The 18,702-nt window shown below is 37.8% G+C and overlaps 1 protein-coding gene across 9 annotated transcripts in view; it reads left to right on the forward strand.

The window, feature by feature from the left end:
• nrg2a (neuregulin 2a) overlaps nt 1-8,829 on the forward strand; it is a 133,689-nt gene extending 124,860 nt beyond the window's left edge. For 6 of the 9 annotated variants that reach the window (XM_051092759.1, XM_051092751.1, XM_051092753.1 and 3 more), the window contains 2 exons: nt 546-770; nt 7,503-8,829. In XM_051092759.1, coding sequence (XP_050948716.1) covers nt 546-770; nt 7,503-8,154 — 877 coding nt within the window. In that variant the 3' untranslated portion in view covers nt 8,155-8,829. The remainder of the gene's footprint in view (nt 1-545; nt 771-7,502) is intronic. The other 3 variants (XM_051092755.1, XM_051092756.1, XM_051092757.1) reach the window with 1 other exon arrangement.
• The last annotated feature ends 9,873 nt before the right edge of the window (nt 8,830-18,702 follow it).

Consider the following 18,702-nt stretch of genomic DNA (forward strand, 5'->3'; position numbering starts at 1 on the left):
GACAACTGAGGGACTCATATGCAACTATTACAGAAGGTTCAAACACTCATTTATGCTCCAGAAGGAAAAACAATGCATTAAGAGCCAGGGGTGTAAACTTTTGAACAGAATGAAGACTTGTACATTTATCTTATTTTGCCTAAATATCTTTTTTTTTTTAGTAATAAAAATACAAACTATTATAGTTTATAAATATTCCTAAACTAACACTGGCCTCATGTTGATTCAAATCGTTATTTTTTATCTATGGAACACAAACAGAGATGGATGAGACATGAGAGGATTGTGACCAACTGTCCAGTATCAAAAATCACATAAAAGTACCATAAAAGTAGTCCATATGACTCCATATGCTCTATATTCTTGTGAAATCATACTCTTGTGAAGCCAAAGGAAATGAAAGAAATCTAAGAACTTGGAAAGCCTTTCGTCCCCCCACACTTTGAGAACCACTGGTTTAAGCATGTTGTGCACTTTTTCTATCCTGCTTTCTTTCCTTCCCTTTCCTTTCATTCTCCTTCCTTCTTTCTTTCTGTCTTTCTCAGACATGAAGGGAGAACGTGGAGTCTGGAGCGAACAGACAGCGTCCTCTCCGACTGTCCTTCCGGCATGATGTCGTCCTCAGTGGGGACCAGTAAATGCAACAGTCCTGCGTGCATGGAGGCGCGGGCCAGGCGTGCCGCACACTGTGGCTTTACTGAGCCCCACCGGCCGGCCCTGCAGTACGGCGACTCTTTCGACTCGCTTGGGGACTCTCCGCATAGCGACAGGTGCGCAGGAGCGCCCCCTCTCTGCAGCCATGGCACTGAGAACCATTTTAGTGTGTGCAGTAAGACTCCTCTGCATTTCAGTGCGCAGTCTCCTTTACCCCTGGGGACTGGCATAGGTGGCGTGAAAGATTCAATAGCAAATATTTACAGCACGTACCATCAGGATGCAAATTAAAGGGGGGGTTTATTGTGGTCCGACCCTCCTAATTAAAACCTGAACCCTACAGTTCAACAGCCCATGCAACTACATTAAATTAGTTTACTGTGTTATAATATCATTGATTAAAATAAATAAATAAATGAAAAAGTGTGCTAATTATAATGAGAAAAAATGGGGAAAAAATCTAAATATGGAGCTCACATCTCCGAAAATGTCTTGTTGAAGTCTAAACAAGTACATTCTCACCTAAAAACTTATTAAAACTACATTCCGTGAGACAAAAACAGTATTATTTATAAAATTATGGTGAAATTGGGTGACCGCTATGACACTCACTGTGAGAAATACCACAAGCGGAGTGATAAAAATCAAAGCCACTAAAAGGCAAGCCTGCAGCCATTAGCCAAAAAAGCTAATGCTAACGCTTCCGGTTTGGCAATACATGGGAAAAGAGACCAGAGGCCATTTTTTTGAATGCATATCAATGGAGGAGAGGCTTCACTACGAAACGGCTTATCATTTAATGAATCGACCGCCTATCAGCCAATCTTCAACATGTTTTACACTAAACAGTACTTTTGGATTGAACTATTTTTATAGTTTACCACGAAAAAATGTCGTTTTATAAGAGAAGTTACTGACTTTTTGCGACGAGTAGGATTCAGCTTATGGCACTTCCAATTCATTCCTATGGTATGCGTAAACACTGACTGAGTGTTGTACACGTGTAACTAAAATTCAATGACATCAACGCTTTAATGTGATTGGTTATCAAGGCACACGTGATCCAAGTTAGCCGTTACGCTTTCTCCAATAATAAGTAAAGCAGACCCTCTCAACTCCCTATAGTAAGACAATCTCTGATTAAAAACAATGAAAAGGTTGGAGTTCTGATATCACTATATTGCACTCTTCTCAACCAATCAGATTCGAGGACCAAAAAGAACTGTTCTATAAATACACACACGCACTAACACACACACACACACACAGGCAGTGCTGGGTAGTAACTGATTACATGTAATCAGGATTACGTAATCATATTTCAAAAATGACTTGTAATTAGATTATATTACATTTTAAAATGCTCCTAATCAGGTTACAGTTACTTTATACACTGTAAAAAATAAAAAAACACAATTTGTTGAGTCAGCTTAAAATAGTTTGTTACCCTGCTGCCTTAAAATTTTAAGTTCAGTCAACTAAAATAAGTTTAGTCAACTTGAAATGTTAAGTTGTACTAAGTAACAACTTAGATATTTGTGTTTGCTAAACTTAACAGATGGGTAAGTAACCCAGCTACCTTAAAATTTTCAGTTGATTCAACTCAAATATCTAAGTTGTCACTTAGTATAATTTAACATTTCAAGTTGAATAAACTTTTTTTGAGTTGACTAAACTTAACATTTTAAGGCAGCCAGGTTACAAATTATTTTAAGTTGACTCAACAAATTGTTTTTTACAGTGTAGGTTACGTATTATTTACACAGTGGTGGTAAATTCTTACAATATTATCACATATTATAAAGTTATCTAAAAGTAGTCAGAATGTGTAATCCAATAGATTAATCCTCTCTGGTCTCATGATGAAAACCTACCTCTGGTTCACATCACTGCAGTTTCCAACAGAAATGAACACTAGAGGCGATAAAACAGCGAGCACTTGTAATTGTTTTGTACACAGTTATGATTACAGCTCCCTATGTTTCACTTTCCGGGCGTGACAAGCTTGCTTGGGACTTATGATGTGAAATCCTTGGGTACGAAGCCTTTGAAAAACATGACTCACGATAAAACGTACCATATGTACGTTCATCTGTTCTTGGGAAAAAAGAGCACTCTTTTAACGCCACCCAGTCGACATTTCACATTGAATATGTCATGAAACGTACATGGTGGTATGTATTTTGCAAAAATGTTCTCAGTGGTACGTTTTAGTCATGAGAGCAGGTTGGATTATTTTACAAACAATATTATCCGTCATATAATTTGTAATCAGTAAAGGACTACAATTTAAGTAGTAATCAACCTAAAAAAGAAATCTACCCAGCACTGTGTGTATATACACACAAAATGTAGCAATATAAATATTTAAATATAATTATTATTTGTAATTATTTATAATATTTATATATATATATATATATTTATTTGTAATTTTACATTTCATACATTCCCTCTCACTCTCTCTCTCTCTCTCTCTCTCTCTATATATATATATAGATATAGATGTATAAAATATTTAGTTACAATTGCTGCATCAGCCACTAGCATAAGAAATAAGAAAGCTGACCCCTCAAAAATCTTTGTATAAATTGTACACTGCGTACCGTGAAGAATATAACAGTAAAATTCATTGCGCAAATGGTGCAGATGCTCTGGCCCAGCTGAGAGTGTCAGAGAGGGAGTTGGGGTCAAGCAAAGCTTCACTGCTCCAGATACGCAGTATTTGTATCAAGGCAGAGAGAATCTAGCCCCCGGCCAGCTGTATTTACAGTTATCTCTCGCCCGCGAAACGCCCACACCACCATGCAAGGGCCAAAACAGGAGAATTTATACCGTGAGGGGTTCATTAAGTCAACAAGAGTCGAACAACACGTTATCTCAAGGGTGAAACAGGTCTCTGGTGTTCTGCTCTGCACTATTTCCCTCTTTACCTTCTCTCCTGCTCTGCAGCTGACTGAGCTGTTGTGCATACGGCTATCTGCCCTCAGGCTCTGCAAATCTGTGACAGAACAGCCAGTGTTAATTTATCTGCTCCAGTTTGACTGTGGCCTCCTCTCTCAGGGCACACTCACTTTAACTCACACAGCACAGGCCAAAGGAACAAGCGCAGATAGGGAGATTTTTTTTTTCTGTCAAAGGCATCAAGGAAAATTACCCGTGTACATGATTAAGTGTAGCACGATGCACGCTAATGGAAGGGAACTCGTAAGGCAAGTGTTGTCATCCATCTGGTGGCGTGCTGCAGTAACAACGCTAAGCCTAGACTGGGAGGTTTGACGTGGCCTCATTTGTTCCTGTAGTGTGTACGTCTGCTGTCATTTGCTATTGAGCTTTCAGCCGCCATGTCTTAGTGTGCATACTATCATTTTTCTAGTGCCATAGCAAGGTGGGCATAAATTGATACACTGGATATGGGCAGCAAACACAGAACAGGGATCCCACATCTTTAGACCAGTGGATTTTCACAAATTTTATATGATGCAGTAAGGATTTTAACATCATTTAAGCTAGTCAAAAACATTCAAGTCAACTGTTGAGTGTAACTGGAAAAATACATATTCACAACAGAAACTTTTGAAGACAAATTTCATGACTTTTCCAGGCCTAAATATCACAGTTTTAAAATTCTAGGTTCTCCATGAATAGGGGAACTTGAAGAAGAGGTCCTCAACCTTGAGGTTGCCCATATGTGGTCAGAAGCAGAAGACAGACTGTACTGTTTTTATTTATGATAGTTTGTTAGTGCAGGTTTAATAGTCATCAGTTAGACCTATATATTTAAAATGCAGCTGATTTTGTGCTTAAATAACAATAAATGAATATTTTTATTTAACAAAGTGCAAATATGTGCAAATGAAATGTCAAAATTAGTTGTTAGTCTTAAAGGGTGTTTTCACCTAAAAATAAAAATTCTGTTATTAATTACTCACTTTTGTGTCGTTCCAAACCTGTAAGACCTCCCAGATAGCACACGTACGTCTGCAAGATGTCTGTTAAAGATCACTTGATCTGGAAAGCATCCACTGTGTACAAACATCTGACAGATGTCTGTAATATGTCAGTTTTATATGCTTTCCAAATCATAAACATCTTAAAGACATCTAATAGACGTCTATTTGACATCTGATAGGAAACGTCCTATCAACGTATTGCAGATGAGCAAACACTGTAAATGCAGACATCAGATAGACGTCTCCATGATGTATGTGTGCTATCAGGGCTTCGTTCATCTTCAAAACACAAATTAAGATATTTACTGATGAAATCTGAGAGCTTTCTGACCCTGCATAGACAGCAACGCAACTGACACATTCAAGGTCAACAAAGGTAGTAACCCTAATAGAACACGTACATCACGGATACGTCTATTTGACATCTGCATTTACATCTGGAAGACGGATTTCTGGAAGATGAGTGTTTGCTCATCTGCAATACATCTATAGGACGTTTCCTGTCAGATGTCAAATAGACGTCTATTAGATGTCTTTTAGATGTTTATGATTTAGAATGCATGCAAAACTGACATCTTACAGACGTCTGTCAGATGTTTGTACACAGCAGATGCTTTCCAGATCAAGTGATCTTTAACAGACATCTTGCAGATGTACGTGTGCTATCTGGGAAGGACATCGTTTAAATAGTCCATGTGACATCAGTGGTTCAACCTTAATTTTATGAAGCTACAAGAATATTTTCTGTGTGCAACAAAATTAAAAATAACGACGAATGGTGCTTTCACACTGAGCGCAAAGCGATTGATCGTCTTCTGCTAATTCATGCCTGCATGCTAGGTGGCGCTGACAAACAATGTATTTTTCATCAGATATGCATATCGTATATGGATTTAAAATCGTCCACTGCTCAATATATAGCATTAAATTAAGATAAATAGTTTGGTTCTACACCAGAAACACAAACTTTTCTGTTTTTTTTAATCTATTATGCTTACAAGAATATACGTCTTATAATATAAATAGAGTCACAATTATCATCAAGCTACATTTGCAAATTTATGTTATTAATATTTTTTGCTTAAAACCCACTTTAAATTATCATAGATCTAAAGTGAGATCTAAAGTGTATTTTTATTCTATAATAGGCAGGCCTGCACTCTTCGTGTTTTATAATGGATTGAATGTGACATGCTGCATAACTGCATAAAACACAGACAATATTTCATCATAATCGTCTATTTGCTTTCATGTTTCATTAATAGAAAAATTATTCTCATTTTTTTCATAAGCGATGACAGGAGATATGATCACATGATTGACAGATCTAGAGTGAACGCCCTCTGACTCATTACACTCGTGCACGAGGAAGAAAACGGAGAATGCTCTTCAGATCACATAATTCAGTGGAGAATTAATAGAAATGATATTCTGTATAAAGAAAATGTGGGAATAAATCTGTTCTCAGATACTAATGATAACAAGAGCTTAACATCCACTCTCTTCTCTCTCGGAATTCTCAAAAACCAGTGTTTGTTTAGACTGGTTTTCGAAACAGTGCCACCACTCTCGCCCTTTTGTGCAACAGCAGCTGCTCCGGGCATGTGATCTAAGCTCAAATCTAATTAGACAGCCAGTTTAAAAAAAATAAATCAATACTTAGAACAAAAAAAAAACGCTTTTTCGTGCCACAAATGGTCGCGCCTGGTGCGAATAGCTCCTTAGAGATCTACTGTTTAGATTCAAAAGTGTCATTGCGGCACATTTTTTGCTTTCAGTGTGAAAAGGCCTTTATTTTTTTATTTCTTCTCTTCTGTGTCAGTGTCGCATGTTCACAAGAGTACCAGCGTCAGCAACACCACACACATGCGTTGTGGTACTCTGCACAATGCATAATAAATAAATAAATAATACTTGCGCATAAAAGTATAATTATAGCTTTATAAAATTAAGGTTGAACCACTGATGTAATATGTCCTTACTATCTTTCTGGGCCTTGAACATGTCAGCTATACTGCTGTCTATGCAGGGTCAGAAAGCTCTCGGATTTCATCAAAAATATCTTAATTTGTGTTCCAAAGATGAATGAAGGTCGTATGAATTTGAAGGTCTTAAAGTATTAGTTCACTTCCAGAACAAAAATTTACAGATAATTTACTCACCCCTTTGTCATCTAAGATGTTCATGTCTTTCTTTCTTCAGTTGTGAAGAAATTATGTTTCTTGGGGAAAACATTTCAGGAATTATCTCCATATAGTGGACTTAAATGGTGCCCCCAAGTCTGAACTTCCAAAATGCAGCTTCAAAGGGCTCTAAACGATCCCAGCCGAGGAAGAAGGGTCTTATCTAGCAAAACGATCGGCCATTTTCGAAAGTAATTGACAATTTATATTCTTTTTAATCTCAAATGCTTGTCTTGTCTCTGCGATGCGCATGCGTTCGAGGTTAAAAAGTATATAAATTGTCAGTTTTTTCGTAAAAAAATGACAGATTGTTTAGAGCCCTTTGAAGCTGCATTTAAACTGCATTTTGGAAGTTCAAACTTGGGGGCACATATGGAGTAAATTCCTGAAATGTTTTCACAATTTCTTATCGACTGAAGAAAGAAAGACATGAACATCTTGGATGACAAGGGGTGAGTATATTATCTATAATTTTTTGTTCTGGAAGTGAACTACTCCTTTAATTCTTTTTTGTGGGTGACCAAAAAAGGTTGAGAACCCCTGAATGCAACTTCTTTCTCGGTGGTGGGTCCCTTCCCTTTTTACAGTGTGTTTACTTGAAACGTTTGACTGACGTGCATATCTGTTCCACACAACCTTCTTCTCTCCCGCTCTCGCTCGCTCTTCTTCCTCTCTCCGCTGTCTCTCTCTCCCTGCCCTTCTCTCGGCACAGGTACGTGTCGGCGCTGACCACTCCAGCCCGCCTGTCTCCCGTGGACTTCCATTACTCACTGCCCCCGCAGGTGCCTACCTTCCAGATCACGTCTCCCAACGCCAGCCACGCCATGTCTCTGCCCCCCGCCGCCCACGCCCCCTACCCGCCGGAGGAGGACCAGCCGCTGCTGCGGCGCTACCAGGTGCCCCTGCATGAGGCGCGGGGCCACGAGCCCTACCGGCAGCAGCAGCGCGGCAGCTATCTGCGAGACAGCACTGGCAGCCTTCCCTCCAGCCCCTACCGGCTGGCTCAGGAGGAAGAGTACGAAAGCACCCAGGAGTACCTCTCCTCGATGGAGCAACCAAAGAGAAGCAGTCGGCGCTGGCGCAGGTCCAGACTCAACGGCCACGTGGCGCCACGCGGCTACCAGCCCTCCCGGGACTTGGGCTCGCGCAGCTGCCTGTCGGACAGTGACTCGGAGGAGGAGGAAGGTGAGAGCACGCCCTTCCTCAGTATGCAGAACATGAACGCCGCCGAGCCTGTCACCCTCTACAGGCCCGTGCCCGACACGCAGACTTCTCACGCCCAGAGCGGGCGGCACGGGCCTCGCGCCAACACACAGACCAGACTGACGCACTCGCGCTCCAAACTGGACAATGCACCCCACTAGAGAGACCGCCACCTATCCACAAAAACCGATCTACTATAGACATGCACCTATAAGAAATATTTTTATTTTATATAACTGACAGATATTATAAACAAATGAAATATTTATTTTCATTTTAGCAAAAGTTGTCTACTAGTTAACAGCAAAGACTTTTTTTATAGGGAAAACTCTATTTATATGTACATTTTGATTTACAGCATAAAAAAGATGTGCCAATTTTTTCACAACTTAAAAAATAGAGTAATATTGTGGTGCCTTTTGCTGTATGCTGAGGGCCAGAGGGCCAGTGGAGTTTTTTGTAGCCTTTCTTATACGGACGCCTCATTTTTTATACTCGTTTACTCTTTTGTTGTCTCTTTTTGGCCTTTTTTCCTTACTTTCCTTTCCAGGTTGTGTTCTTTTGGGAGCTGACCCCCATTTGAACTGTGACATCCCCCCCTTCCCACCGTCATGCAATATAAACCACTCTAACATAAGGTGTATGTTTACATGAATTTGATCCACAGAGATGTTTTATGATCATGTTGCTTTGCCAACAGGAAATCGATGACAAATGCAATTGGGGGTTCGGGAAAAAAAAGGTACGAGTGTGCGTGTGTGAGTGTGAACGACCAAACGCGAGAGGCCTCGAAATGACTGTGGCTCTGAGAAATATGCTGCTGCTGTGTGGAGTTACGCATGTGGGCACTTGATGTCGTCTTACAGATGCACCGCCTTGACTTGCTTTGCATCCCTACAGGGTAAAGGTGTGGTCACATTTACCATTGTTCAGCGAATTTTCGTGGGCGAAATTCAGTCATTTCAATCGCAATTCACATGCTTGTGAGTTTCGAGTGAGGACGAGAGCTTTCTCCATGCAAATTTTCTAAAGGGTTCAAGTTTGGGTTCAAGTGAGACAATGGACTTTTTTTGCCCTCAAATGTGACCGCACCTTAAGGTTTGTCACACGGAAGCCTTCTCTTTCCAAAGGGGGATTGTGGGTTAAATGTGAGGGGGCCGTGGGCCAGGCGCCGGGCTGTCAGTGCTAATAGCTTTTGACAGATAACAAAGAAATAAAGAACATATAGTCTCTCCCACTCAATCCACTTTCCCGTCACTCAGTCGAATCGTCCTCATTATCAGCACATCCATCCGGTTAGAGCGGCCAGTGGAGAGATAGACGGGAGGGATGGAAGGCCTCACAGCGTCTCAGGACCTCACTCCACTGCACATCTTCCTCTAGCGCAGGACTGAAGAGAGACTGACATCAGGCTGATGGATGTGTCCGCTCCACCAATTGGTCCTGGTACTTTGGGACAGGAAGTGTGAAAGAGCCGTTCACACGGGACATGTTCTTGTGCAGTTTTTTAATTGATGCTTTCTTTGATGCATTCCATTCAATGTCATAAGTGGGATAATCTTTGATATTTCCGATAAATCCCAACCCTTGGAATATGGTGTATAAAGAAACAAATAGCATCTTTCGCATATATACGTACACACATAATATATGTAGTAATATTATTTATTCTATTATTTACAATATATTGTTCCAGCATAAGTGCACATTATTTTTTTCAGACGCCATGTCGAGTTCAACTCCGGCATGCAGAAAAGTGGACGAGTATCTGTGAAAAAATAATGGACCAATCAAATGAATATGAGGGTGTGATAAGCATGTTTATATTTAAAAGCAATTTATGGGCTGGGTTATGATACTCTTTTCAATTCTGTGCAGTATTTTGCTGTTGTAAAGGGTTAGTTCACCCAAAAAATGAAAATTCTGTCATTAATTACTCACCCTCATGTTGTTCCAAACCTGTAAGATCTTCGTTCATCTTCGGAACAAAAATTAAGATATTTTTCATGAAATCCGAGAGGTCTCTGACTCTCCCATAGACAGCAAGGATACTACCACGTTCAAGGCTCAGAAAAGTACTAAGATGATCGACAAAGTAGTCCATGCGACATCAGTGGTTCAACTATAATTTTACGAAGCTACAAGAATATTTTTGTGTGCAAAGAAAACAAAAACAATGACTTTATTCCACATTTTCAGCTCTGCTGTGTTAGCTGTGGACGTGAGTACACTGATGCACGCGTGTGGCGGCGCTGACGCTTTTTTTTTTACAGTCTGTGGCCGTTTCTCAAACGAAAAGCTGCATCCTCCTGCATCCTCCAGATCAAGCCTGGTTTATTTCAGTTAACTGAGCATTACATTTGCGAGTCATAAGCATATTACACAATTTACGCTTTACTAAGAATAATGGTCAAATTTATAACCGTTAAAATTATAAAATAAGATCTTCTTTATGACGTATGCAGCCTACAAATGCAACCTCCGTAGGATGCAGCCTCCGTTTGAGAAACAGCCTATGTATGTTTCATCAAAGTCCCTCTAGGGCAGGGGTGCCCAAACCTGTTCCTGGAGATCGACTTTGCTGCAGAGTTTAGTTCTAAGCCTAATCAAACACACCTGTCTGTAATTATCAAGTGCTCCTTGAGATCCTAATTAGCTGGTTCAGGTGTGTTTGGTCAGGGTTGGTGCTGAACTCTGCAGGAAAGTCGATCTCCAGGAGCAGGGTTGAGCACCTGTGCTCTAGGGCAAGTCATTTCACTCGGCGGCCGTCTTTGAAACGCCTCTCGGGCAGGCAAGTGAAGCTCCTATTTATTTAAATTGAAAAACATAAATTCTCCAAAACTGTTCACCAAGTTTATTATTAAATTTTATGTTTGAAATAACCAATGAAATCTGACAACAAACTGCCTCATTAATAAAGTTCCTTATGTTCCAATAACGTTAAAAAAGCTTATTTTGTGGGGAGATCAGCTAGTGCTCATGCGCAGTACTAAGCGCCCGTCTCAGAAAGCTTTGCGCACAAAAAGTATTCTCGTAGCTTCGTAAAATTACAGTTGAACCACTGATGTCATATGGATTACTTTGTCGATCATCTTGGTACTTTTCTGAGCCTTGAACGTGGTAGTAACCTTGCCGTCTACACTGTAAAAAATAAAAAACACAATTTGTTGCGTCAGCTTAAAATAACTTGTTACCCTGCTGCCTTAAAATTTTAAGTTCAGTCAACTAAAATAAGTTTTTTTCAACTCGAAATGTTAAGTTGTACTAAGTAACAACTTAGATATTTGTGTTTGCTAAACTTAACAGATGGGTAAGTAACCCAGCTGCCTTCAAATTTTAAGTTGATTCAACTCAAATATCTAAGTTGTCACTTAGTATAATTTAACATTTAAAGTTGAATAAACTTTTTTTAAGTGGTCTGAACTGAAAATTTTAAGGAAGCCAGGTTACAAATTATTTTAAGTTGACTCAACAAATTGTTTTTTACAGTGTATGGGAGAGACAGAGACCTCTCGGATTTCATCAAAAATGTCTTAATTTGTGTTCCGACGATGAACGAAGGTCTTACGGGTTTGGAACAACATGAGGGTGAGTAATTAATGACAAAATATTCATTTTTGGGTGAACTAACCCCTTAATGTTCGAATGTGTCCTGTGTGAACGGCCTTGAAAAGTTCCTGTGCCGAACACGCAATCACATACACACAAACACAGTCTCAAATGACAAGACGAATAGCTGTGAAAATGATTTGGGGTCATTAATACCAAAATATGCAAACTTTATATTCTACTTGTGTTCCAATGCATTTCATTTTCTGTGTGTAATGTGGAGACTATTTGTTGTTTAACTTTATGGTCCACATATTTCATATATTTAATATATTCGCAGTTAATCTAAGACACCAAATAGTGCAGGTCATTATTATTATTTTATAATGAATGCTATACCATCAGTTTATCGTTTTCTTTTTCATATGTGACTCCGTGTTCATTTTGAAGCACTCATTGGGCCCAAACCAAACCAGAAACAGCTGCACTGACTGACTCTGTTTGGATAAAAATACTCCTACAGTCAGTATGGATAAGCCTGAGATGAAGTGTACTAAAATCAGCTGTTTTTAACTCTTCACCTTCTACAAAGAGCGTCCACGGTCAGCATCAGCTTGCCTCCTTGTTGTGAAGATGTAAAGAATAATATGTCAAGGGAGGTGAAGTCCAAGGTTTTGGCACAGAAAATCAACACCAAATAAGATTAGAACTAGAAAGATACGTGATAAATATGTTTTCATGCACTTCTTCCATAAAAAAAGATGAGATGAGATGAGATGAGTTGAGTTGTGATTATTTTGGTGAAAAACCAATGTACAAGTCCTGATAAAAAGGGGTGTAATGCTGTGTTATGACAGCACAATAGAATATCGTTTTTTATTTTTAAATGAAGAGATGTTTTGTTTGAAGTTTTCTGAACAGAATTCTTTTGATCCCCTACCTTTCTTCCTCACATTTTGGGTCTTATTTGTATGTTTGAGAAATGCCAAAAAGACAGTGCTCTAGTTAGTTTCAATGTGATATCGCTACTCAACGGTTATGTCCTGCCAGTTTATTTCTATTTCGTTTCCCCCGCTTGAAACGTCTAAACACCTCACCTCTGCATGTCCTTGTGGTCAAGGTTAGATGGGTGCATGGTACAAGCAGCAGATGATTTTTTTCCTCAAGTCAGTGGAAGTGTATTTTTTATTTTTTTTTTTTAACATTCAGCAATAAAAAAGGAATCTTTTCCCCCACCATGTCCATTCTTGGAAAATGCTAGAGGATTTAAAAAAGTGAGACAAACACACACGACTGTCATAGATTGTAAAAATAAAATGAAAACACCTGTTCATATGAGAAAATAAATCTTTCTTGGTATCATTTTGACACATGCCCATATCTGACCTGTTGTCTGTCTCGTCTGTGTGGCTATTGATTTTTACAGCTTAATAAACAAACCTTTTTCACAACTGACACAGAACCAGAAATGCTAGAAAGAGACTTATTCGTGAGCTGATGCCTGATAAGTATATTGTTTGGATACACTTATTCATTAATCAAAATTGGTTTTTAATGTAATAAATATTTATTTCTAAGTAGTTGCCCAATTCGACAAATATTATTTACTATTTATTTGCTATCTACTAGATAGCCTACTATTTAAATGTTAGATTTTAACAATTGAAATTAGTGGAATGTTTAATAATATACACCCAGATAGCACATGTACATCTGCAAGATGTCTGTTAAAGATCTCTTGATCTGGAAAGCATCTGCTGTGTACAAACATCTGACAGACGCCTTTCAGATGTCAGTTTTACATACATTCTAAATCATGAATATCTTAAAGATCTAATATAGGTCTATTTAAAATCTGATAGGAAACATCCAATAGTATTGCAGATGAGCAAACACTCAAATACATCTTGCAGATGCAAACATCAAATGGACGTTTCCATCATGTACGTGTGCTGTCGGGAGGTTTAAAAAAATCTAAATTTACATAGTAGTGTGTGCATGCACAAGTTTAACATGCTCATGTAGACCTGTAGTGCTTCCACCAAAGAGGCTATGTAAATTACATCGATTATTCACCGTGTTTTTTACATAAAAGCGGGCACGACTATTTTTACCTTGAATGAATGAACGCGTTCAATGCTTCTGGTGTCAGTCAGCTGCTTCCAGGTATGTTAGCTGTTATAAAACAGTCAGTTATCCTGTTTAAAGTTACAGACTGGTGTTTATTATTTTATTTTACCTTAATAATTGGAAACTGGTTTGTTGAGTAATTACGTAAACTGTTTATACCACATTGTTGTTGTTGTTCTGCACAGCTGTTGAATCAGAAGTTTTGCATATTCACAGAAAAGTTAAAAAAAAAAAAAAATCCACCTTTTTGCTACCTATGATTCCTACGCCCCATGACACTTTACGTGAATTATGGGTATAATTTCCGTTAAGATGTAAACAATCAGTGAAAGGCTCACTCTATGAATGCAATAATAGACCACTCTATTATTGCATGGTTGCAGAAAACCCCTGAGAGATAGCCTTTATGGCTAGAGAATTACACAGATATGGTACAAAATAGTTACATTTAAAAAGATTATACATTATATTGATTAGACGTCATTTTAAAATGTTCTCTGCATATTAGAAGAGCTTGTCACCCAAGTTATTTATATATTTTTATAGCACTGTTATTTAATGAATTTGACGTTAGATAGTGGGATAGTTTTACAGATCTGAAAAGGGGATGATGTTTTTGTGGGCGGACTCGTCATTCTCTTTTCCCCTCGGCTCAGAATAGGAGTTTATATCCCACACTTTTGGCTTCCCAAACCCCCACACACAGATTTGACAAACACTATTTTGAGTTAAATCGAGTTAAAAAGTCCGAATTAGATGATATAAACTTAACTTTTTCAAGAAAAAAGTCAGAATTGTGAGATAAAATAAATGTTGTGTAAAAATGTTAATAGTAACAGGTTTAAATAATGTCATGTGGTAACTGTAGGGCTAATACAATATGTCCCCTATAAACAGCATATGTGAATATTATGTAGACCCATTGTTTAAATCAAATTTATGCTTTAAAAGTAGAGTAATCACAGCAGTTTTCATCCATAGTATGTAGGTTTAAACTTATGCATGTAGCTTCAAATGGCATCTTCTATAAAAATTATTTGCATTCTGATTTTGACATCAAAAGGCACAAAAATAGTTTTTTTCCTCTTATTTCATGGATTTTACCTGTTTACCTCCAATTGTTACCAGTGTTTTTCTGCAAGTGACGTAACAGTGACGTCTACTCCAAATTGGTCTATACATCTATACAAAAAAAAAAAAAAAAAAAAAACTGGGTGCGATAAAATAACATTATTCTACTCAAACATTAAAATTACATTTAAAAGTGTAAAACCATAAACAAGGTACTTTGAACAGTCTAAGCCCAAAAGCACAATTCTTTCCATATCAAAATCGGATGGGTGAAATGTAACTGTAGTAATATATCTGTATTATGTAGTAACATACATTGCCTTAATCTAAAATGTTTATTAATTTAAGCATTTCAAAGTGATTTCTCGTTATGTCTAAAATATAAAACATGAAGGAAAATCGACAGCTCATTTAGTTAAACAAATAGGTAAGCTTTATGTGTAGGGCAACCTTATGATTTGAAATGAGTAGTTTCAGTCTTTTTGAATGGAAGTTCATCAAACCGAAAGGCTCGTCAGGAATAGGGTGGATAGGCGGTTAATGGCATGCAGCCATGTTTAGCATTTATGGGTAATGTTACAGCTTTTGTTGGCTTTTGAGAGAAAGCAAAGCCCAGTAGATAAATTTTATGTATGTTCATTAGGGGTGTAACAATACACAGATATCATGGTTTGGTACATAGCTCGGTGCTAGGTTTCTTTTCATTTATTTTAAACAGACAGTAGTACAAATAACAATTTTTTCCACCTACATGTGAAAATATTAAATATTATATCAAATTAATGTCATATATAGGCTATAAAATCTGCACAGTGTTGGGAAGGTTACTTTGGAAATGTAATAAGCTACAGATTACAAGTTACTTGATTTAAAATGTAATAAGTAGTGTAATTTTTCAATTACTTTATTAAAGTAATGTAACTTATTACTTTTAATTACTTTTTGATTACTTTTCTAAATTTCTAATATTTTCAACTGTTAATCATTTTGAAACAACCAGAAAGAGTTAGCCTTACAGTAGTACTTAACACTGATTACTGTCAGACTTTCAAAACACTTGAATTAAGATCAGAAGTAAGGGATAATATACATCTTTATTTTGCGATAACAACTGGCTGAATGTACATTATCCCACTTATTACACAGCTGCTTGATAGATTATTTAGATGTTTTGTGTCAAAATAATTAGACACGAAACACTGATCTGAGTTGAAATATTTGAATGCAAAGCTTCCATGAAGAAATCAATTGCTAGCAAATGGCAAGTTAAAACTAGACATTTTAGGGATACAGTGCAGTCATACCACTTTTCTTACACAACATTTTACCACATAAATAATTAAGTAGTAGTACTCGTTTGTTAGTTATCGTATTTTCCATTACAGTGTACAAACAAAAAAAAAAAAAAAAAATGGCAGCGAGATTGGCAAATGGGCCAAATGGGCATCGAACTTGGGTCGCCGTGAGCACAGTTGCGCTATGTCAGCATGCTAAAGGCTATTGGCACCAACACCACAAATTCAGACTTAACAGCTCTTATTTACTTTGAGATCATTGCGAGGTTGAATACAGATTTGAAATCATAACAAGAAATAGTTTAATAGCTATGATACTGGGTTTGAAATCAAATGTTTGCATAGTTATGACAGAAAACACTAGCATCTGACAATGCCTTGGAAAAAACAATCTTAAAAAATAAAGTTTATGCATAAACCCAAATAAGAAATAAAACAGTTATCGAATAAGCATGTGTCCTATTCTGTGTCCTAAACTCCTGAAAAATTGGTGTCTCATTTTAGAGCAGTCAATGGAATTTATGAAAGAAGTCAATTGAATATGTAAGTGGGGGTGGGTGTGTGAAAAAATTCAGATGTAATCCCCTTTGTAATCACTGGCATTTTTCAAAAGTAACTGTAATTTAATTAAAGTAAATCCGTTACATGTAACTACACTGTAAAAAACAATTTGTTGAGTCAACTTAAAATAATTTGTAACCTGGCTGCCTTAAAATTTTAAGTTCAGTCAATTCAAAAAATGTTTATTCAACTTGAAATGTTAAATTATACTAAGTGACAACTTAGATATTTGAGTTGAATCAACTTAAAATTTGAAGGCAGCTGGGTTACTTACCCATCTGTTAAGTTTAGCAAACACAAATATCTAAGTTGTTACTTAGTACAACTTAACATTTCAAGTTGAATAAACTTATTTTAGTTGACTGAACTTAAAATTTTAAGGCAGCACGGTAACAAATAATTTTAAGCTGACTCAACAAATTGTGTTTTTTTATTTTTTACAGTGTAGTTACTCCCCAACACTGAATCTGCAGTGTATATATATATACATACAAGGAATAAACACTTGAAATATATTTAATTTAGCTATCTGATAGACAAGGGGAAAAACTGTGCGACGCGTAACGTAGCCTATATTTGCTGAGTTTCAGTTCAGTTTTGTGACAGAATGGAAACTCAAATGGCAGAAAGCGACATTCTATTTGTTTTTGTTTTGTTTTTTTGTTTAAGTTGATTTTGCTGGTATGAGGAAAGCTGAAGTAATCGTGCAGGTGCACACAAACACAAAACATATCAGTTCCAGGCTTCTAACATTGCTAACTTGACAGCGCAGTTGATACTTTTATCAAAATAACCAAACAAACAGTGAACCAAACATCAGTGCGCCCGCCTCAATGTGTCACCGTTAGAACGCGACTGAAGTACAAAGTCTATAATTTACATAATAAATGATAGTTTAGCATTTGGATGCATCACAAATATGGAAATATTATGGAATATTTGGATTTGTGCAGAATGAGAGAGGTAGGATACAAGAGTGCAAAGCTCCATTTTGCAGACAGTTGAGTGCGCAAGCCTTTAAAGTAACGGTATACGCCTTTGTCAGTGAAAAAGTCGTTCAGAATCACCACGTCACTGTCTAGTGAGCTTTGTTTTCAAGTCCGCAACTCCTGGCATTCGCTGTTCTTCTGCAGGCGGTTATCAAACAGAGATGCATTACTGCGGGCGCCCCTTGTGGATTGAGGCCGAATTCGTGCTAAGGCCTCATGCACCGAACCGAGATGCCCGTACCGTGATGGTTCGGTACGAATACGTGTATCATTACACCCCTAATGTTCACCTTAGCTAAATGTCCATGGTTCACTTTTCGGGGTAAAACAATGTGTGCTTTGCTCATTATTATAACCTTGTTTGTGTCACATTACAGCACAGACAGACGGAGTAGGCTGAAGAACAAGGTCAGAATGGTTCTCTCACAACAGCTCATTGTACCTCCAGCTGCACACATCTGAGTTTCAGTGTGGAAGAGGCGATTCTTTGTGTCTTGTGAGACATTTCCAAGATGTTCATCTGGGGCCCATCATCGCCAACACTTCGCTTTCCACCCGATGACCCTGATCAGCTCTCAGTTTTATGTGTTTCTGCACTCTTTGGTCAATCCTGACATGCCTAAACATGAAACATATGCCTCACTATATTGCTGAGGAGCTGCCAAGTAAACCTGAACGCACCATTCCATGGTAACTTAATTGTAGGTGGACTGCAGCCTACCTGTTTTAGGTTTCACGCTTACAACTTTAAGAGGTAATTACTTGCCTGATTCTACACGGCAAATGCAGTAAAACATGCTGAGTATGTTATCTCTAACCGTCATGTATGTGGAGATCCCCAAAGAAGTTTTGTACTGGACTTATTTGACTTATTTTTCTAAACTTAGTAATGTGAATTCTCATTTACTCATAAAAGTGCTAATGTCTTGAGACTGTAGAGTAAAAAAATGACTGTAATCTAGATTTTGCCTCAGGCACGAGATGAAGAGCTAATTTTAAAAGCTCAGTGCATCAAGTATTTGGCAGATATCAAGAAAGTAATATGTTACTGATAACTTGCAAGGGATTTTTGCGCAATTCACATGAATTTGGCACCTGACATCGGTAGTTCCTG

Source organism: Labeo rohita, chromosome 21 (genome assembly GCF_022985175.1).
Source record: "Labeo rohita strain BAU-BD-2019 chromosome 21, IGBB_LRoh.1.0, whole genome shotgun sequence".
Lineage (NCBI taxonomy): Eukaryota > Metazoa > Chordata > Actinopteri > Cypriniformes > Cyprinidae > Labeo > Labeo rohita.